At 43.1% G+C, this 23,018-nt stretch overlaps 1 protein-coding gene and 1 non-coding gene across 2 annotated transcripts in view; both read left to right on the top strand.

Moving 5' to 3' along the window:
- Positions 1–23,018, top strand: part of LOC144499221 (voltage-dependent calcium channel subunit alpha-2/delta-4-like) — a 422,353-nt gene that overhangs the window by 26,672 nt on the left and 372,663 nt on the right. Inside the window, exons 5-8 of the mRNA XM_078221339.1 lie at positions 3,769–3,828; positions 16,652–16,814; positions 18,623–18,754; positions 22,334–22,394. Coding sequence (XP_078077465.1) covers positions 3,769–3,828; positions 16,652–16,814; positions 18,623–18,754; positions 22,334–22,394 — 416 coding nt within the window. The remainder of the gene's footprint in view (positions 1–3,768; positions 3,829–16,651; positions 16,815–18,622; positions 18,755–22,333; positions 22,395–23,018) is intronic.
- Positions 21,674–21,792, top strand: trnal-caa (transfer RNA leucine (anticodon CAA)). The gene is made up of 2 exons: positions 21,674–21,711; positions 21,758–21,792. It is a non-coding gene; the product is annotated as a tRNA-Leu (tRNA).

Raw genomic sequence — 23,018 nt, forward strand, 5'->3', positions numbered from 1 at the left:
CCCCCACCCCCCACCCCCCGGTTGAATGGCGGCCACCTCCTGCCTCTGGTGACCATCTTCCTCTACTCCTGCAGGTGGTAAGGTCTGGCCTTCCTGTGCCCACAATTCTTCCTCCAGCTCCTTCTCATCAACTCCAGCAGCAACTAAAACAAAAGCAAGATCGATCGGTGGCATTGCAAAAGCCATCTCATCACTCTGAAAGGGGGGTCGTGGTTGGAGATGAAGAGAAACACATGTAGAGGTTAAGCCTACACATGTAAGTCATCAACAGTCACTGTCCATAACCTCCAATTCCCCCAGCCACATGCTCCCCAAAATCACAGCCCCCCCCCCCCCATTTCCTCAGCCACATGTTCCCCAAAATCACAGCTTCTTGATAAGTTGAGAGGCTGCAGCAGTGCAATTTGCAAGGGCTTTGTGCGCATTCTTCAGCTGGAAGAGTGCTGAGTGCACTAGGACCCAGCAGTACCACAAGACCCAAGGTCCGTGCTGCAAGTCGGACATAGGAGACCCTGCTGAGCACCAGCTGCCAACCCACCCCCCTCCCCCCATACACACTTGCAGAGCCGCCACCGACCCTAGAAAGAAAATGGCTGCAACAAAAGGACATCCGTGAGCAGCAGAGAGCCATCGGATGCTAGGCACTTACCTCCTCACTAACTCTCACTGATGGAGCGCCCAAATCGGACTTTTATGGAGCATGTCTGTTTTGCGCCAATTCCGGATTGACGAACGCGGTGGTAAAGGGGGAAGTGTCGGTAAAGTTGGGTGTGCAGCCCATTAAGTCAATTTAAATGCATGCAATGCCTTTGACAAGGTACCGCATGGTAAGTTGTTGCATAAGGTTAAATCTCACGGGATCCAGGGTGAGGTATCTAAATGGATACAAAATTGGCTTCTTGACAGAAGCCAGAAGGTGGTTGTAGAAGATTGTTTTTCAAACTGGAGGCCTACGGCCAATGGTGTGCCTCAGGGATTAGTGCTGGGTCCACTGTTATTTGTCATTTATATTAATGATTTTGATGAGAATATAGGAGGCATGGTTAGTAAGTTTGCAGATGACACCAAGATTGGTGGCATAGTGGACTGTGAAGAAAGTTATCTCCAATTGCAACGGGATCTTGATCAATTGGGCCAGTGGGCTGACGAATGGCAGATGGAGTTTAATTTAGACAAATGCGAGGTGATGCAATTTGGTAGATTGAACCATAGCAGGACTTACTCAGTTAATGGTAGGGCGTTGGGGAGAGTTACAGAACAAAGAGATCTGGGGGTATTTGTTCATAGCTCCTTGAAAGTGGAGTCACAGGTGGACAGAGTGGTGAAGAGGGCATTCAGCATGCTTGGTTTCATCGGTCAGAACATTGAATACAGGAGTTGGAATGTCTTGTTGAAGTTGTACAAGACATTGGTAAGGCCACATTTGGAATACTGTGTGTAATTCTGGTCACCCTTTTATAGAAATGATATTATTAAACTAGAAAGAGTGCAGAAAAGATTTACTAGGATGCTACTGGGACTTGATGGATTGAGTTATAAGGAGACACTGGATAGACTGGGACTTTTTTCTCTGGAGCGTAGGAGACTGAGGGGTGATCTTATAGAGGTCTATAAAATAATGAGGGGCACAGATCAGCTAGATAATCAATGTCTTTTCCCAAAAGGACTAGGGGGTGTCGGTTTAAGGTGAGAGGGGAGAGATACAAAAGTGTTCAGAGGGGCAATTTTTTCACACAGAGGGTGGTGAGTGTCTGGAACAAGCTGCCAGAGGTAGTAGTAGAGACGGGTAAAATTTTGTCTTTTAAAAAGCATTTAGATAGTTACATGGATAAAATGGGTATAGAGGGATATGGGCCAAATGCGGGCAATTAGGATTAGCTTAGGGGTTTTAAAAAAGAAAGGGTAGCATGGACAAGTTGGGCCAAAGGGCCTGTTTCTATGCTGTAAACCTCTATGACCTCTAATTGCATTTAAATGGCCGTTGTGCCCATTTTGGGCACTGTCCCGATTGTGTCCATTTTTGGGTCTTGGTAAAGGGGGAACCAGCGCGGAGGTGGGCGCGGATCGCGCTATTCGCCTCACACCTGACTTTGCTAAGTTTTCGTGCCCAAAAACGGGCGCAATGGTAAAATCGGGCCCTCTATTTTTTGTAATTGGTGACAAGTCTGGAATGCAGGATAATACTTCGATTACTGTGTCATAGAGTCATAGAGGTTTACAGCATGGAAACAGGCCCTTCGGCCCAACTTGTCCATGCCGCCCTTTTTTTTTAAACCCCTAAGCTAATCCCAATTGCCCTCATTTGGCCCATATCCCTGTATACCCATCTTAACCATGTAACTGTTTAAATGCTTTTTAAAAGACAAAAATAAACCCACCTCTACTCCTACTTCTGGCAGCTTGTTTCAGACACTCACCACCCTCTGTGTGAAAAAAATTGCCCCTCTAGGCACTTTTGTATCTCTCCCCTCTCACCTTAAACCTATGCTCTCTAGTTTCAGACTCCTCCATCTTTGGGAAAAGATGTTGACTATCTAGTTGACCTATGCCCCTCATTATTTTATAGACCACCATCAGATCACCCCTCAGCCTTCTACGCTGCAGAGAAAAAAGTCCCAGTCTATCCAGCCTCTCCTCATAACTCAAACCATCAAGTCCGGGTAGAATCCTAGTAAATCTTTTCTGCACTCTTTCTAGCTTACTTATCTCTGCAATTTGTTGCCCAAATAAAATATGTCCTACATAAGAGCACAATGTTGATTTTGCTGACACTGCCAAATTGCCAAAGTCAATCTCTATATTCCAACCTGTACCTTTGTATTAACTTTGCACAACTGAGTAAGACTTCAATGAAATGTAGAACACTCCTGCCAGAACTTTTTAAACAGATCATGACTACTTGCATGTTGCTGGCTGTTGGTGAATTGTACATGTTTTTGACATTTTCCTGCATGATGCTAAGGTTTGAATACTATACAGTGAATTGTCTGGCTGATGTAATTCTTTTTTATGGATGAATTGCCAACATTGAAGTAACTTTGTTCCAGGCATGAGTGGCATGCGAGGGTTTCCACTGCAGTTGAATGTGTCATATATACGTTTCTGGTGCTGAAAAACAACAGTGTTTTTGAATACTCAAGTCTTTTCAATATAGTGCTGTGATCAGTTTCAGGATAATCAAATTTCTGTTGATTTAGTTTGTGTTTCTGAGAACAAGCTTTCCTAGCTATCTTTGTTTCTGTCTTAATTAGTATTCTTCAATGCGTACAAAGCTGAAATGATTTATTTACGACCATTAGCTTTTTCCTGTTCTAATCTGCTGTTTCACTTAGTAGCTGCCGATCTGAGAAAATCAGTGGCTGACATTTTGTAAGCTATTTCTTCTCCTAAAGCTACTGGTCCCAGCATTTCTCCTTGTATATCTAATAGTCAGAGATATTTAATCTTTCGGAAGCCAGTGATCAATATTGCTCAACATTTCTTCTTATTAACTTAGTAGCTTCATTAATTCACATTAAAATTTGTTTCTCATTCTAAATAATGAGAAAGAAAATTGCAAATGCCATAGATCGATTCAACGCGTCAGTCAGCATCTGTGGAGGGAACAGTTTTGATGTGTTATCTTTTCTGTTCTCTCCACAGATGTTGATTGACCAATTGATTGCTTGCAGCATTTTTTGTTTTCATTTTGGGTTCTCATTCCAGTGTGAAGCTGAATAACATAGGAATAAATAAAAACAATGAACCTTCCTTTTTGTTTCCATGCAGAGATTGGTTGATGCTGCAGAAGAAGCTGATTTATACCACAAGTATGATATGGATTTTGAGGTGAGTGTACCAATTATGCACCTGGGCTAAAAGTTTATTTTAAATCATCGTAAAAACAGCACTTATATATCGTAGCCTGAATCTGCACTAGGTTTTAACAATCTGGTTTTCTGTTTGCTGCTGAGATTTAGTAAAGACTACCAGATAACTAAATACCTTTGTAAAGCTTGAGTAAATTATAATTATAGAATCATATAGCACAGAAGGTCAAACCTAGCCCATTGTGCCTCTGTTTGCTCTTTGAAAGCTCGATTCAGTTCGTCCCACTCCCCTACATTTACTCCATAGCTATGCAAAATTTTCCTTTTCAAGTATGTGTTGATTCCCCTTCGTGGAGCCTGAAAACGTCAATGTAGGGAGCAGCAAATGACTCTATTTCAATCGCTGATGCACCTTGGGATGCTGAGGAAGTCCTGACATGCACATGTGCCGTACTTACATGGATATTTAAACTTCTGATTGCCAATTTAACTTTGTCTGGATTGTTGCATGATTCTCTAAGTCAGTGGGAAACATGGCCAGAATTATGGAGACTTAGGCTGTTTGCGCTATGCTTAACTTGGTTTTTACACAGATTGAATTAGAGCTTTGCGTAGATGGAGGCTGGTTTGTGTGATGGACTGGACTTCATTCACGACCCTTTGTGGTTTTTTACGGTCTTGGACAGAGCAGGAGGCATATCAAACTGTGATACAACTAGAAAGAATGCTTTCTATGGTGCATCTGGAAAAGTTGGTGTGAGTCGGAGTGGACATGCCAAATTTCCTTAGCCTCCTGAGAAAGTAGAGGCGTTTGTGGGCTTTCTTAACTGTAGCATCAGCAAAGAGGGACCAGGACAGGTTGTTGGTCATCTGGACACCTAGAAGCTCACAACAATTTCCACTTCATCCCCATTGATGTAGACAGGGGCATGTCCTCCACTACACTTCCTGAAGCCGATGACTATCTCTTTCATTTTGTTGACATTGAGGGAGAGATTATTCTCGTTGCACCAGCTCACCAGATTCTCTATCTCTTTCCTGTACTCCATCTCATCATTGTTTGAGATCCAATCCACTACGGTGGTGTCATCAGCAAACTTGAAAATCGAGTTGGAGGGGAATTTAGCCACACAGTCATAGGTGTATAAGGAGTATAGCAAGGGGCTGAGGACACAGCCTTGTGGGGCACCGGTGTTGAGGATGATCACGAAGGAGGAATTGTTGGATACCCTTACTGATTGCGGTCTGTGGGTTAGGAAGTCTAGGATCCAGTCACAGAGGGAGGAGCCGAGCCCCAGGCCTCCGAGTTTGGAGATGAGTTTTGTTGGAATAATGGTATTGAAGGCTGAGCTGTAGTCAATAAATCAAACAATGACATCTCAAACATTTCTCAGAAGGCAAAGGAAATTTGGCATGTCAGTTACGACTCTCACCAATTTTTCTGTCTACACTTCCTGCTGCCTTGGCAAAGCAGCCAGCATAATTAAGGACCCCACGCACCCTGGGCAAGTTCTCTTCCACCTTCTTGCGTCGGGAAAAAGATACAAAAGTCTGAGGTCATGTATCAACCAACTCAAGAACAGCTTCTTCCCTGCTGCCATCAGACTTTTGAATGGACCTACCTTTCATTAAGTTGATCTTTTTCTACACCCTAGCTATGACTATAGCACTACATTCTGCACTCTCTCGTTTCCTTCTCTGTGAATGGTATGCTTTGTCTGTATAGCACGCAAGAAATAATATTTTTCACTGTATGCTAATACATGTGACAATAACAAATCAAATCAAATCAAATAAGTAGGAGTCTGACATAGGTGTCTTTGTTGTCCAGGTGTTCCAGGGTTGAGTGTAGGGCCAGGGAGATGGCATCTGCTGTGGACCAGTTGCCATAGTAGACAAACTTAGTAGATCCAGGCAATCTGGGAGGTTGGAATTGATTCATGCCATGACTAACCTATCGAAGCACTTCATAATGATGGATGTCAGAGCCACCGGATGATGGTCATTAAGGCACGCTGCCTGGCTTTTCTTTGGTACCGAGATGTCTTCTTGAAGCTGAATGGGACCTCAGATTGGTGTAAAGAGAGGTCAAAGATGTCTGTGAATACTCCTGCCAGCTGGTCCATGCAGGATCTGAGTGCTTGGCGGGTACCCCATCCAGGCCAGTCGCTTTCCATGGGTTGACTTTTGAGAAGGCTGCTCTGACATCTGCCATGGTGACCTTGGATGCAGGTTCATCCGAGGCTTCCAAGGTGGAGGGCGTGCTCTCACTGACCTCTTGCTCAAAAGGTCATTGGCATTAATGCCAACGATTTTATATGCCTTCATCTTGCAGCCTGTTATGTCTTATAGACCTTGCATGGTCAGTGGGAGTCTGCGTGGCTAGCCTGGGACTCCAGCTTTGTCCAGTACTGTCTTTTAGCATCTCTGATGCATCTCCCTAGATCATATCTGGATTTCTTGTATAGGTCAGGGTCGCCTGACTTGAACATCTCAGGCCTGGACTTCAAGCAATGGATATCTCTGTTCGTCCATGCTTTCTTGTTGAGAAACACACTGATTTTCTTCTTTGGCACACAGTCTTCTGCATACTCATTAATGAAGTCAGTTACTTTAGTGGCATATTTGTTCAGGTTGGTCGCTGAGTTTTTAAAATATTGACCAGTCTACTGACTCTAAGCAGTCCCGTAAGAGATCATCCGATTCTTCAGACCAACATTGCACGACTTTCTTTACGGATTCTCCTGTTTCAATTTTTTGCTTGTAAGCCAAGAGCAGGAGCACAGCTTTGTGGTCTGATTTACTGAAGTGTGAGCAGGTGATATTTGTGTAGCAGTGGCATTGAATGTTTGGGCTTCTGGTGGGATAGGAGATGTGTTGGTAGTATCTTGGTAGGACATTCTTGAGCTTGGCCTCCCAACAATACCCAGTCCACCCTCTGCCCCCCACTTTGTTCATCTTCCAGAATCCCTTGCTCCTGTCCAGCTGATATCAAGAGTCAGCATTGTCGGGGGTTGTGTAGGGAGGGGAAGTGAACATTTTTCAGGGTGGGCCAGTGGAGGAGGGGTGAGTCGAACATTGTTCGTAGGAGTGTGGGAGCGGGTGAACAATGTCAGGAGGTGAGAAGGGTGAACATTGTCTGTGGTTGAGGGATCTGAGCATTGTCAGGAGTGAGGGAGGGGGATGAACATTGTTGGAAGATGTGGGGGTTGAGTATTGTCGGGTACGGGAAGGGGATGAGCATGTTAGCAGATGAGGGGGTTGAACATTGTTGGGGGTGATGGAGAGGATGAACATGTCAGTGAATGAGGGGGTTGAGCATCTGTGGGGGTGAGAAAAGGGGTTGAAAAATATCAGTGGATGAGGGGGTTGACAGCTGTTAAGGGGTGGAGGAGAGAGATGTACATGTCTGTGGATGAGAAGTTTGAGCATCTTTGGGGTAAGGGAAGAGGATGAATATTGTCGATGGATGAGGGGTTTGAACATTGTCAAAGATTTAGGATAATGTCCTTGCTTTTATACTTGATTTGTAAAACCTTGGGTCCTATTTGTTTCTTTAAAAGATTCAACAGCTGGACCTAACACCATCATATATTTCTGTCTAAACCATTAGGTCTCTCTGTTCCTGCACCCCTTTTAAAATTACACCCTTTTGTAAAATTCTTAAGTAAGTGACAAATGCAAAGGTTACATGAAATGTCATAATATTGTCTCATTTCAAAAATATTTGAATTATGAAAGGTAGAAGTTATTATTAATTTAATAAATGTTTTAAAGTACTAAATGATTGTTTTAAAGTTGATTGCCATGTCTAATTGTGCTCCTGATAATCAGTGGAACACTCTCCTAATTATGCTTACTGACTTCAGTCATTCTCCTCTCAGTACTAGTTCAATTTATGCCCTGATCCACTAACTTTTTAACGAGACTGTTTTCTGGAGTACTAATTATTAATTAGATCCAACTTATTCCTTTCACAAATGCTGTGTTGTGCAGAAATTCATCAGGATATCCAACATTGTGCCTTTTGTTTCCTTACAAACTGAAACCTAATTAACCTTTTATGTAACACATTTTGTCAATGTGTTTTAAATGATTATCACTATGATGTACTTTGAAAGACTCATACTGTGAGAATGTGAGACCCTTATCACAACTCTTTTTTTTCAAAATGCTAAGTGAATTGTTAAAATATTTTGTCAAATATTAAGCAGATTCCTCCTCCTGAAAACTCACTACATATAATGGTACCTATGCTTGATATAATTAGCCTCATTAACAATTAATAGGTCTCCGAATCTAACATTGTGTGTATGGCAGAATTTATGATAATGAGATAACTGTCATCCGAAAGGGGCCATTCTCATAGGACATGTAGTTCAATTCTGAAACCATCAGGAATATGATTAGATTTCTGTAAACATCACACAAATAGTGAATAAATATGTTCCCTGCATTTCGGGAAACTTAATTATTCATTCTGTCGTACAATTGCAACTATTTTACACAGAATTAATCAGTCTTCTAAAATGTGGTGAGTTGAATGTATCATATATATAATGTGACAAAACAAGATAGCGAGCTTTACACTGAGTCAGGAATCTTGTAATTATGCATTTATCAAGACTTTCTACAATGTGAATGTGGTTTGATTGGAATGATGTACAGGAGTGAATGGAGAGGAATTTACTCAGTGGGCATTATAAAAATACAAGTGAGTTGAATTTTGGCCTCGAGAACCCCAAACAGCCAGCTGGAATTAATACTAGATGTGAAGGGAGCTGGGGGAATAGGCTGGCACAGGTGATAGTATTATGTCAACTGACTAAACCAATTGGCAGGCAATGACTAGTAGGGTACCACAGGGATCTGTGCTAGGACCCCAACTGTTCACATTATGTATTAATGGTTTGGATGAGGGAACTGAATGTATTATCTACAAATTTGCAGATGATGCAAAGTTGGGTGGGAGGGTGAGCTGTGAGGAGTCATAGAGTCATAGAGGTTTACAGCATGGAAACAGGCCCTTCGGCCCAACTTGTCCATGCCACCATTTTTTTTAAACCCCTAAGCTAATCCCAATTGCCTGCATTTGGCCCATATCCCTCTATACCCATCTTACCCATGTAACTGTCTAAATGCTTTTTAAAAGACAAAATTGTACCCGCCTCTACTACTACCGCTGGCAGCTTGTTCCAGACACTCACCACCCTCTGTGCGAAAAAATTGCCCCTCTGGACACTTTTGTATCTCTCCCCTCTCACTTTAAACCTATGCCCTCTAGTTTTAGACTCCCCTACCTTTGGGAAAAGATATTGACTATCCAGCTGATCTATGCCCCCTTTATTTTATAGACCTCTATAAGGTCACCCCTCAGCCTTCTACGCTCCAGAGAAAAAAGTCCCAGCCTATCCAGCCTCTCCTTATAACTCAAATCATCAAGTCCCGGTAGCATCCTAGTAAATCTTTTCTGCAGTCTTTGTAGTTTAATAATATCCTTTCTATGACAGGGTGACCAGAACTGGACACAGTACTCCAAGTGTGGCCTTACCAATGTCTTGTACAACTTCAACAAGACGTCCCAACTCCTGTATTCAATGTTCTGACTGGTGAAACCAAGCATGCTGAATGCCTTCTTCACCACTCTGTCCACCTGTGACTCCACTTTCAAGAAGCTATGAACACGTACCCCTAGATCTCTTTGTTCTGTAACTCTCCCCAATGCCCAACCATTAACTGAGTAAGTCCTGCTATGGTTCAATCTACCAAAATGCATCACCTCGCATTTATCTAAATTAAACTCCATCTGCCATTCGTCAGCCCACTGCCCAATTGATCAAGATCCCATTGCAATCGGAAATAACTTTCTTCACTGTCCACTATGCCACAAATCTTGGTGTCATCTGCAAACTTACTAACCATGTCTCCTATATTCTCATCCAAATCATCAATATAAATGACAAATATCAGTGGACCAAGCACTGATCCCTGAGGCACACCACTGGTCACAGGCCTCCAGTTTAAAAAACAACTCTCTATAACCACTCTCTGGCTTCAAGAAGCCAATTTTGTATCCATTTAGATACCTCACCCTGGATACCGTAAGATTTAACCTTATGCAACAACCTACCACGTGGTACCTTGTCAAAGGCCTTGCTAAAGTCCATGTGGACAACATCAACTGCACTGCCCTCATCTACCTTCTTGGTTACCCCTTCAAAAAACTCAATCAAATTTGTGAGACATGATTTTCCACTCACAAAGCCATGCTGATTGTCCCTAATCAGTCCATGCGTCTCTCAAAATACCTTCCAACAACTTACCCACCACAGATGCGAAACTCACTGGCCTTAAGTTCCCAGGCTTTTCCCTGCAGCCTTTCTTAAACAAAGGCACAACATATGTCACCCTCCAATCTTCAGGCACCTTACCCGTGACTATCAATGATTCAAATATCTCTGCTAGGGGACCGCAATTTCCTCCCTAGCCTCCCACAATGTCCCGGGATACACTACATCAGGTCCCGGACATTTATCTATCTTGATGTGCTTTAAGACTTCCAGCACCTCTTTCTCTGTAATATGTACACTCCTCAAGACATCACTATTTATTTCCCCAAGTTCCCTATCATCCATGCTTTTCTCAACAGTAAATACTGATGAGAAATATTCATTTAGGATCTTACCTATCTCTTGTGGAGCCGCACGTAGATGACCTTGTTGATCCTTAAGAGGCCTTGCTCTCTCCCTTGTTAATCTTTTTCCCTTTATGTATTTGTAGAAGCTCTTTGGATTCTCCTTTGCCTTATCTGCCAAAAAAATCTTGTGTCCTCTTTTTGCCCTCCTGATTTCTTGCTTAACCCCACTCCTACACCCCCGTACTCTTCAAGGGATTCACTTGATCCCAGCTGCCTACGCATATCATGTGCCTCCTTCTTCTTCTTGACCAGAGCCTCAATATCCCGAGTCATCTAGGTTTCCCTACTTCTGCCCTTCACTCTAAGAGGAATGTGCTTACCCTGAACCTTGGTTAACACACTTTTGAAAGCCTCCCACTTACCAGATGTCCCTTTGCCTTCCCACAGACTTCCCCAAATAACTTCTGACAGTTCTTGCCTGGTACCATCAAAATCGGCCTTGCCCCAATTTAGAATTTTAACTTTTTGGCCAGACCTATCATTCTCCATCGCTATCTTAAAACTAATAGAATTATGGTCACTGGTCCCAAAATGATCCCTCACTAACACTTCTGTCACCTGCCCTTCCTTATTTCCCAAGAGGAGGTCAAGTTTTGCCCCCTCTCTAGTCGGGCTATCCACGTACTGAATGAGAAATTCCTCCTGAATACACTCAACAAATTTCTCTCCATCCAACCCTCTAATACTATGGCTGTCCCAGTCAATGTTGGGAAAGTTAAAATCCCCTACTATTACCACCCTATTTTTCTTGGAGCAATCTATAATCTCCTTACATATTTGCTCCTCAATTTCCCGCTGACTATTTGGGGCCTATAGTACAACCCTATCAAAGTGATTTCCCCTTCTTATTTCTCAGTTCTACCCATATAGACTCAGTGGCCGAGCCCTCGGATATATCCCCTCTCAGTACTGCCATGATGTTTACTCTAATCAAAAGTGCAACTCCCCGCCCCCTCTTACCTCCTGTTCTATCTTTCCTGTTGCATTTGTACCCTGGAACATTGAGCTGCCAGTCCTGTCCCCCCCTCGGCCATGTTTCAGTAATTGCTATAATATCCCAGTCCCACGTACCCATCCATGCCCTGAGTTCATCTGCCTTGCCCGTCAGGCCTCTTGCATTGAAATAAATGCAGTTTAATCTGAACTTCCCTTGCTCTCTGTCTTGCTTTTGACTGAACTGTCTGGTACTAGGATTACTGACACTGCCTTTACTACTTAATGTGCTCTCTTGAACTTCTGTCCTCAACCTTCTCTTCTGTCTCCCTACCGCTTTGGATCCCAATCCCCTGCCAAACTAGTTTATACCCTCCCGAGTGGCTCTCGCAAATCTCTCCACCAGGATGTTAGTCCCCCTCTAGTTCAGCTGTAACCTGTCCCTCTTGAACAGGTCATTCCTTCCCCAGGGGGATACAGAGATGCTTCAGCGTGATTTGGACAGGCTGAGTGAGTGGGCATATGCATGGCATTCATGGTGGAAGACACCAGTGGGATGCCAGAGCTCCAGGAGAGTCTGTGGGCACAGGTGAGCGTAGTGGCCATCACTAAGGAGAAGGTTCTGGGGAAACGTAAAGGTCTGAAGGTGGATAAATCACCTGGACCAGATGGACTCCACCCCGGGGTTCTAAAAGAGATAGCTGAGGAAATTGTGGAGGCATTGGTGGTGATCTTTCAGGAATCACTGGATTCCTGGGAGGGTCCCAGAGGACTGGAAAGTAGCTAATGTAGCACCACTGTTTAAGAAGGCAGGGAGGCAGCAGATGGGAAATTATAGGCCTGTTAGCCTGACTTTGGTCATTGGCAAGATTTTAGAGCCCATTATTAAAGATGAGATCGCAGAGTACTTGGAAGTGCTTCATAAAATAGGACTGAATCAGCACAGCTTCGTCAAGGGGAGGTCATGTCTGACAAACCTGTTAGAGTTCTTTGAGGAGATAACAAGGAAGTTAGATAAAGGAGAACCAGTGGACATGATTTATTTAGATTTCCAGAAGGCCTTTGACAAGGTGCCGCATAGGAGACTGTTAAATAAGTTAAGTGCCCATGGTGTCAGGGGAAGATCCTGGCATGGATAGAGAATTGGCTGACTGGCAGAAGGCAGAGAGTGGGGATAAAGGGGTATTTTTCAGGATGGCAGCCGGTGACTAGCGGTGTGCCTCAGGGGTCAGTGCTGAGACCACAACTTTTCACAATATACATTAACAATTTGGAGGAAGGAACTGAAGGCACTGTTGCTAAGTTTGCAGATGATACAAAGGTATATAGAGGGACAGGTAGTATTGAGGAAGCAGGGGGGTTCCAGAAGGACTTGGACAGGTTAGGAAAGTGGGCAAAGAAGTGGCAGATGGAATACAATGTGGAAAAGTGCGAGGTTATGTACTTTGGAAGGAGGAATGGAGGCATAAACTATTTTCTAAATGGGAAAATGATCAGGAAACCAAAAACACAAAGGGACTTGGGAGTTATTGTTCAAGATTCTCTTAATGTTAACGTGTAGGTTCAGTCGGCAGTTAGGAAGGCAAATGCAATATCAGCATTCATGTCAGGAGGGCTAGAATACAAGAGCAGGGATGTACTTCTGAGGCTGTACAAGTCTCTGGTCAGACCACATTTAGAGTATTGTGAGCAGTTTTGGGCCCCATTTATGAGGAAGGATATCTGGAAAGGGTCCAGAGGAGGTTCACAAGAATGATCCCTGGAATGAAGAGCTTGTGGTATGAGGAACGGCTGAGGACTCTGGGTCTGTATTCGTTGGAGTTTAGAAGGATGAGGAGGGAATCTTATTGAAACTTACAGGATACTGCAAGGCCTGGATAAAGTGGACGTGGAGAGGATGTTTCCACTAGTAGAAAAAACTAGAACAAGAGGGCACAACCTCATGCTAAAAGGATGATCCTTTAAAACAGAGATGAGGAGGAATTTCTTCAGCCAGAGAGTAGTGAATCTGTGGAACTCTTTGCCGCAGAAGGCTGTGGAGGCCAGGTCATTGCGTGTCTTTAAGACAGAGATAGATAGGTTCTTGATTAATAAGGAGATCGGGGTTATGGGGAAAAGGCAGGAGAATGGAGATGAGAAAAATATCAGCCGTGGTTGAATGGCGGAGCAGACTCGATGGACCGAGTGGCCTAATTCTGCTCCTATGTCTTATGGTCATATGGCAGATGGAGTCTTATGGTGATAAATGTGAGGTTATCCACTTGGGTAGTAAAATTAGAAAGGCAGATAAATTGAGAGAGGTGGATACTCAGCGAGACTTTGGTGTCCTCATGCATCAGTCGCTGAAAGTAAGCAAAGTTTGATGATAATGGGTAAACCTTTTCGGACTGAGGTGAGGAGAAATTTCTTCACCCAGAGGGTGGTGAATCCGTGGAATTCACTACCACAGAAAATAGTTGAAGCCAAATTTTGTGTGATTTCAAGAAGAAATTAGATATAACTCTTGGGGCTAAAGGGATCAAGGGATATGGGGGGAAGGGGGGGATCAGAATGTTGAATTTGATGATCAGTCATGATCATAATGAATGGCAGAGCAGGCTCGAATGGCCTATTCTGTTTCTATTTTCTATGTATGTTTCTATGTAATTATCTTTTAGTGATTGAACACAACTGTAGATTGATGGAGTGAAAGCCCCTGCAGCTCATGAATACACTTCGATAATCTGGAGGTTCCCAGTTGTCATGAGTGTAGTTGATGATACTTTGCATGTGTGGGAAACCAGCCAGAGAGCCCACTCATTCTGATTGGTATCATTGGTGGTAAAGTGTACACAATTTCTTGCTCTGTCTGTCAATCACTGGCGTAATGCATTTCTGGGCAATCAACTATGATATCATACAATATCTCCTGCAAGTTCTTGGAAAGATCCAGAGACAAAAATTTTGATAGTAACTGATAAAGTGTGACTGTTAGGTCCACTTGGCAACAAGTCTTCTTCCAACAGTCTACAAATATCTGCCACCAGCTGAGGTGACACCCCATTCTTCTTTCAGTAGCCCAACATCAGGAAGCTGAACTCTGCCTGTACATCCTGTGTTTTGGGTATCATCTCCTGTGAGCTGCACCTCTCTGCTCATTCTTTTTCTCTTGTGGTTTTAGGAAAAGTTCATTGCTGTTTTTGTTGGTGCTAATGGTCATTCCTGTCCTCATCTAGAGTCCAAGCTAATACAATATAAGCAACATAACATGCTGATCTGACAGATCACAGCATCAGATACATCAGCCTCCAAAGGAATGAAAGTTGTATCCAAAGTAATTAAATTAATCTTTAAAGTACTGAAAGTAACCTCTCAGAACAAGCCTATTTGAACAAACATCTGTCACACAATTGGACGGAAAGTAAGTTTTCAGTCCTATGGAAATTTTTGTCTCCTATTTCTCCCAAGACCCTCAATTAGAATCTAGCAGCAGGAGTAGGCCATTTGACCCTTCAAACGTGCTCTGCCATTCAATAAGATCATAGCTGATCTGGTTGTGGTCTCAACTCCGCTTTTCTGCCTGTCTCTCATAACCCTTGACTCCTTTATCTATCAAAAATATGTCTACCCCAGCCTTGAATAAATTCAAAGACCTAGGGCGGAATTTTCCTGTCCCGTCTGCTATGGGAATTGTAGTGGGCTGGACAGGACATGCAAAGGCATGTTGATCTCGGGTGGGATTTTCCAGTCTTGGGGTGAGCGTGGCCAGAAAATCCCATCCCTAGCCCCTACTGCTTTCTGGCAAAGAGAATTCCACAATCTAATGACTATCTGAGGGAAATCAAAATCTCCTCATGTCCATTTTAAACGGACACTTCTTGTCCTTAAACTGTGTCTCCTAGTTCTAATCTCCCCAACAAGAGGAGACACCCTCCCAGTATCTACATTATCAAATGCTCTCAGGATCTTGCATGTTTCAACAAGATCATCTCTCATTCTTCTAAATTCCAATGAATATGGCCCAGCCTTTTCAACCTCTCTTCATAAGATAAGCCTTATTATTTAATACACATTGCTCTATATCAATTTCAGTGCTTGGAGTTTTGTACAGAAATTGCAGAAGACCCTGTTATCTCCTACATTTATGGATTTCACAACAAACTGTGAGAGACAAAATTGATCAGATAGTAAAACAATTGGAGTTAGAAAATGAACATTTTAGTATTGTGAATGAAATGAAAAAGTAGACTTTAGGCAGAATTTAATGCTCTGCCTGGTGCCAGGTTTGGTGCAGAACGGGCATTTAATTGAGTAGGAGCAAGGCGGGTAGGTACCCTGCCACCATCTATTAAGTCCACGGCAGAAAGGCTCATGGATGGGCATCCTACCCCATGGTTAATTCTGGCCCTATTGCCCATGGTTAATTGAGACCCTATTAATGGCCTCACTGCACTGTCACTGATATTAACCCAGCGATAGGTGGGGAACTTGCCTTGCAGGAAGCACATCAAGAAAACCCATGCAGGGTTGCTTGCTGGCTCCCAGTGGGGAGGGTGGAAGGTGGGGAGGTGGGAGGGTGGTCACTCATGCCTGATTTACGGGGCCTGGCATGGGGGTGCCCTTGCCGCTGAACACTTCTCTCCCTCACTTGTGACCCCCACCCTGCCACATCTCCATCACTCATCTGTAGTCTGGGATCCAGTGATAACTCCCGGCCTTGGGTGGGTGGAACTTAATTTGGCAGGCCTTCCCAGAAAAGAACAACATGAGCTGTTGCCAGATCTTCAGGCAGCAGGCGAGAATCTATTTACCTCCATTAAATATAGCCCTATGCCTTTGAAAATTGAGTTTGCGTTGAAGATTTGAGGTCTTCCTTCGCTCCTGTCACTGACTGTCTACTCTAACTTCGGTTTATTAAAACTCTACATACAACATGCTGCTTATGTACAGTAGTGAAGTAAATTTATCCATCCATTGAGTAGCTGAGCTGTACAGGCCAGGTTCAATCCATGAAGTATATTGAGTTGGATGAGATGTTCCATTTTGTCTCAGAAACTGGGTTAACAAGGAGAAAGAGTATCCAGGATCCATACTTTTGGTCACCATCCAGAAACTTCACTCGTTGCATGGGTTCCAAATGCAGCTAATTGTTGCCAGCTGGGCAATGAAACTGCAGAAACTGGTTTTATCCACTGGTTTGGATTAACATCATTTTTTCTTCTCTTTTCTGCAGTTTGATTATTATAATTCTGTGCTGATCAATGAGATAGATGAAAATGGGAACTATGTGGAGCTTGGAAATGAGTTTATTTTGGAAGTAAATGAACATTTCAACGATTTGCCTGTGAATACCTCACTCAGTAATATACAAGTCCCAACTAATGTGTATAATAAAGGTAAAATAAACCAGTTTGTTCCTTATGTATTGGATGTCATTTCTCATTTTAATTGTTGATAGATTTGCTGTTGATTTTTGTAATTTTCTGCTCTTCCTGGCTTCTCAGTCCTCCTAGAGGCTGTTGCTGGCCCATGCTTGCCACCTTCCCTCTTCTCTCCTCTCCCAGAACCTACTTAAGGACTACTCTTGGCATCACAGCAAGCACAAGGTTGTGAGGACCCAACGGATGAACAGCCTTGGAACACTGGTTGGCACCTGTAACTTGTTGAAATTATGCTGATGTGGTCCGAGGCCCAATTTCGGTTGAGTCTTGGTCCTCTAGCAGCTGGCAAACATGCTAAGTACATCACCTAGTACGAGACTGTAAATGGTCCGAAGCCAAGTTTCTAGCTGAGAATCTGTCACATTTTGTTTAATAACAAAACATGGTACTATAATCCATCCTCACTTTGCATAACTCCAGTAATAGCAGCATCTGATATCACAGTGACTGCAATGAGAATGATACTAAAAGGAACTCTTACTGAAAAATTCAATACTGCAATAATCATAGAGGTGCACATCATTATTTTTTACCATATGCCCTTTTCACAGATTTTGATATTCTGAATGGAACATTCTGGTCAAAAGCTTTAAATACAGCCTTTTAGGAAAACATCAGACAAGCAAGAGATCAGCATAATAATGTCTAAATATTTTAGTTACATTTTGAAATTGACAATATAAAAATACCACAAAATGCAAGTGCCAGTGGGATTTTTTCCCTGCAAAAACAACTGTCCAAGCACCATTAAGATTCTGTGTCATATATATATTTTATAAATGTGTTAATGGCATCTAGTGACAGGACATCAACACTGCGTCAGTTTTTATTTTCATGTAGCAACAGCCTCTGAATTGGTTGACTAGAATGTTCTCTATGCTGTCTTGTTGGAATGGCCAAATATGCATTCAGACATATGGCTGGATCTGATATTGCTCCTTGGTTATCTGTAGTTTTCAAGCGTATGGTTTCTGTCAGACTAAAGTTGTTGATTCACTGTGAATTTCTGGTGTTGTTATTGCAGTTGCAAGTGATCCACTTTTAGTGAAACTCTGGGCATCAAAACCTTGTCCACTGTCTAATCACATGCTTGATGCAAGTTTAAATAAAAAACAAATTTCTTGCTGGAGAAACTGTTGAAACCAACATTTAGGAGTGATTATTTCTGATAGGAAGTTTAGTTTGAAACTGGTGATGCAAAAGCCATGAAACCATATGGAATTTCTTTGTCAAGTACCCTAGGTAGGAATATCAACCAAGTGTATATTTTCTGTTGCAACAGTATACTTCTGAAAAAACTGTTGTGGAATTCCTGTATAACATTAGTGCCCCTACAAGAATGTTTATAGAAGGCAATCTTTGGATTTCAAATGAACCAACTGCTACAACACTTCCAAAAATAATAAATACACAGAAAGCACAATTTGCTAAAATAGAGCAGTTGGTGCAGCAAATGTCACTGAATTGAGTAACAGGCTGCCTATCATTCCTGACCCACTGGAGGAATTTCAGCAGCTCTCATGAGTCATAAGATGGAATTTTGTATAGAGTGAAGGCTTAATATAGAATCTGTCACACTTTGTTTTAATAACAAAATATGGTACTATAATCCATCTTCACTTTGCATAGCTCCAGTAATAGGAACATCGGATGTCAGTGACTGCAGTGAAAATGATATCGAAAGGAACTCTGGTCTGAATGATTCAATAATGCAGTAATTATAGAGGTGCACATCATTATCTTACCATATACCTTCTTCACAGATCCTGATATTTTGAATGGAGCATACTGGTCGGAAGCTTTAAATACAGTATTTTATGAAAACTTCATGCAAGATCCAACACTCACCTGGCAATATTTTGGAAGTTCCACGGGTTTCTTTAGACTTTATCCAGGTAAACCCATTAAAACTCCAATAGAAAACTAATAATGTTTTGAACAGGTTGCATTTATTCATATTGATCCATGCAATAGGAATCCACTTTGTGTCGTGTCTTCCATAACTTTGCAATCAGGAAAGGACTGAATGTAGATATCCCAGAGGGTGTCAGAGAGACTAATGTAGACAGTGCTGACGCAATAGACATGACACATAAAGAATCGTAGAATGGTTACAGCATGGAGGGAGGCCATTCAACTCAGCATGTCACACTGGAGACAAGGGCAATAGTGGCCTTGGAACGTGAATCAGCAAAATGATTTTGACAAAACTGGAATCAATGGGTATCAGGAGGCAAAACACTCCGCTGGTTGGAGTCACACCTGGAACATAGGAAGATGGTTGTGAAGGGTCAGTCATCTCAGCTCCAGGACATCTCTGCAGGAGTCCCTAGGGTTGTCCTAGACTCAACAATCTTCAGCTGCTTCATCAATGACCTTCCCTCCGTCATAAGATCAGAAATGGGGATGTTCGCTGATGATTGCACAATGTTCAGCACCATTCGCGACTCCTCTGATACTGGAGCAGTCCATATTCAAATATAACAAGATCTGGACAATATCCAGGCTTGGGCTGACAAGTGGCAAGTAACATTCGTGCCACGCAAATGCCAGTCAATGACCATCACCAATAAGAGACACTCCAACCACCGCCCCTTGAGATTCAATAGTGTTACCACCACTGAACCCCCCACTGTCAACATCCTTGGGGTTACCATTGACCAGAAACTCAACTGAACTCACCACATTAACACAGTGGCTACAACATCAAGTCAGAGGCTAGGAATACTGCGGCGAGTAACTCACATCATGACTACTCAAAGCCTATTCACCATCTACAAGACACAAGTCAAGAGTATGATGGAATACTTCCCACTTGCCTGGATGGGTGCAGCTCCAACAACACTCAAGAAGCTTGACACCATCCAGGACAAAGCAGCCCACTTGATTGGCACCACATCTGCAAACATCCACTCCCTCCACCACCAACGCTCAGTAGCAGCAGTGTGTACTATCTACAAGATGTACTGCAGCAATTTACCAAAGATCCTTAGACAGCATTTTCCAAATCCACAACCACTTCCATCTAGAAGGACAAGGGCAACAGATACATGGGAACACCACACCTGCAAGTTCCCCTCCAATCCACTCACCATCCTGACTTGGAAATATATCGCCATTCTTTTGCAGTGGCTGGGTCAAAATCCTGAAATTCCCTCCCTAACAGCATTGTGGGTCAACCCACAGCATGTGGACTGCAGTGATTCAAGAAGGCAGCTCACCATCACCTTCTCAAGGGCAACTAGGGATGGGCAATAAATGCTGGCCCGCCAGTGATGCCAATGCCCATGAATGAATAAAAAAAATTAATTTCACCAGTTCTAGCGCACTATGATCCAGAGTTCCAACAATTTTAGCAGCAGACGCATCATTTACAGGCTTGGATGCAATTCTGTTTCAAGTTCTAAAAGACAAAGAAGACCAGCTCATTACACCTCAAGATCTCTGATGAAGAGGTATGTAAACATTGAGAAAGAAGCATTAACTGCCACCTGGGCCTGTAAGAAGTCATCTAAATATGTCATGGTCCAAAAACTTTGGAGCCCACTCTCCCCCAGATTGTGCCATTCTCCCTTCTGCTGGTCTAGTGAAGTCATTTATTTTTTCAAGAGGGTCATTGGGGTTATAGAAGTACCACTCGCAACCACATCTATTTTCTTTCATGTGGCCCATGCTGCTGCATATAACGGTCTTTTCCCTTGGACTCGAACAATGGCATTGATCCATTTTCTAACTTGTGGCATTAGCACATGGACGTTACTCTCTGAAAAGTTAGATACTTCGTCTTTTTTCCATTTTCAGTTGCAGCCAGTTCAGTTACATCAGTGATTCCCAGACACATTGGCGTGCCATGAAGGCCCCTCCAAGCGTGCTGCAAAAAAAGATTCAAATGATTCAAAATTCATGTAATTAAACTAACCTTCGTTGCCATCTCCCAAGACCTGACGAATCTTGGGCCTCCTGTGTATGTGCCAGCTGGGAAAGAGCTGGATATGCGTGGTTTAGATTTTTTACGTTGGTCAGACTCATGAGCATGAACAACAGGACTTGGAGCTGAAGACAAAGGCTCCATGCGCCTGCACAAAAAATGTAAACTCATAAAGGGCACAAAAGCCCTGGGAGAAGTGAGAGAAATAGAGAGAGGTTAAAAAAACACAGGTGAGAGGACAGGGAGAAGTTAAAAATGAAGTTCCCAGTAAGGGAAGAAGACAGAGAAAATAAGACGTGTGCCTCAAAGATTTTTTATAGGATTGAGGTGTACCATAACATATATAAAGTTTGGGAACCACTAATATATAAAAGTTTGGGAACTACTGAGTTATACTACCAATTGCCTGGCCAGCCCTTTAACTGCATGGAGCCCTGCAAATAAGGACGTACACCATGCTCTACCCCTTTCCCAAATCCTTAGTGCTCCCTGTCCTTTTAAGATCCCACCGGCACTCTCACATTACGCTCCTATCAGCGTTAGTTAAGTGTACTGAGCCCAGAATTTTTGATGGGATCAGCCTCCTTGGATTTCAGTGAGTGTAACTAATGCTGTGCCACACCTGCAAGCTCATTTGGATTCTGAATGATCAGCTCAGATAGGTGCTTATCCCATGCACTTGCCTACTGCTGGTTGAAAGCCGACAAAGTAGAATCAGCCCCCAGAAGTTTCTGCCATTTGACATTTAAGTGAAGCTCCGACTTGTTTGAGGCAGGGAATTCATGGACTGAAAATATGTGCACCAACAGGGGAGCTTCGTTTACATATGAGTTGTGGGGGTGGAGAAGAGAGTAACTATTTGCCCTGCTTGCAGCCCTAGCAAGTTGTCAGGATGGCCGAGTGGTCAAAGGCACCAGACTCAAGGAGTGTGAATCCTTGCCTTGTGTAAGCCTGGTGAATTCTGGTCCCTTTCTAGGTGCATGGGTTCAAATCCCACTCCTGACATTTCCATTCTTGGGTGGCATGGTGACACAGTGGTTAGCACTGCTGCCTCACAGTGCCAGGGACCTGGGTTCGATTCCTGGCTGGGTCACTGTCTGTGTGGAGTTTGCACGTTCTCCCCATGTCTGCGTGGGTTTCCTCTGGGTGCTCTGGTTTCCTTCCACGCTCGAAAGATGTGCAGGTTAGGTGGATTGGACATACTAAATTCTTCCTCAGTGTACCCGAACAGGCACTGGAGTGTGGTGACTAGGGGATTTTCACAGTAACTTCATTGCAGTGTGGATGTAAGCCTACTTGTGACTAATAAATTAACTTTAACTCTGGCAATTTTACTCTAACTCTCATTCCAATTTTTCAAACATTCTTGAATCCAACTTACATGGCTGTGGTGAGGAGAGAGGGAAGATCTGAATACAGTGTAGAAGCCGGGGAAAGATTATCATGTATCATGTTGCTTTGCAATACAGAGTTAAATATTTTAACTGCTCTTAACAGCTTCTTGACAAATAGCAGTCAATAACTATGTTCCTGCCTACTCTCTCAGGTATAAAATGGATGCCAGATGGAAATGGAGTCATCTCTTTTGATTGCAGGAACCGAGGCTGGTAAGAAAAGCATTCTTTACTGATTGCCTAAGTGGTTTTTAAAGGCTAAGCATAATATTGATTTCTCATTGAGATGGCTGAAATTTCAACTTCAACTAAAATTAAACTGGATATTGCTCAGTGAGGAAATTCAACAAGTGATATTTTCTGTTCATTCATAGGATGGGGATGTTGCTGGCAAAGCCAATATTTATTACCCATGCCTAACTGCCCTTGAGAAGGTGGTGGTGAGCTGCCTTCTTCGACCACTGCAGTCCATGTGGTATAAGTACACCCACAGTGCTGTTACAGAGGGAGTTCCAGGATATTGACCCAATGATAGTTTCCAAGTCAAAGTTGTGTGTGATGATGGTGGTGTTCCCATACGCCTGCTGTCCATGTTCTTCAAACTGATAAAGGTTGTGGGTTTGGAAGGTGCTGTTGAAGGTGCTTTGGTGAGTGGCTTCAGTACATGTTGCAGCTGGTACCTGCTGCTGCCATGGTGCATCTGCAGTGGAGGAAATGAATGTGGATGGGCTGCAAATCAAATGAGCTGCTTTGTTTTGGATAGTGTCGTGCTTCCTGAGCATTGCTGCAGCTGCACTCATCCAGGCAAGTGGAGCATCTTCTTCACTTGTGCTTTGT

Source organism: Mustelus asterias, chromosome 9 (genome assembly GCF_964213995.1).
Source record: "Mustelus asterias chromosome 9, sMusAst1.hap1.1, whole genome shotgun sequence".
In the NCBI taxonomy this organism is placed as follows: domain Eukaryota; kingdom Metazoa; phylum Chordata; class Chondrichthyes; order Carcharhiniformes; family Triakidae; genus Mustelus; species Mustelus asterias.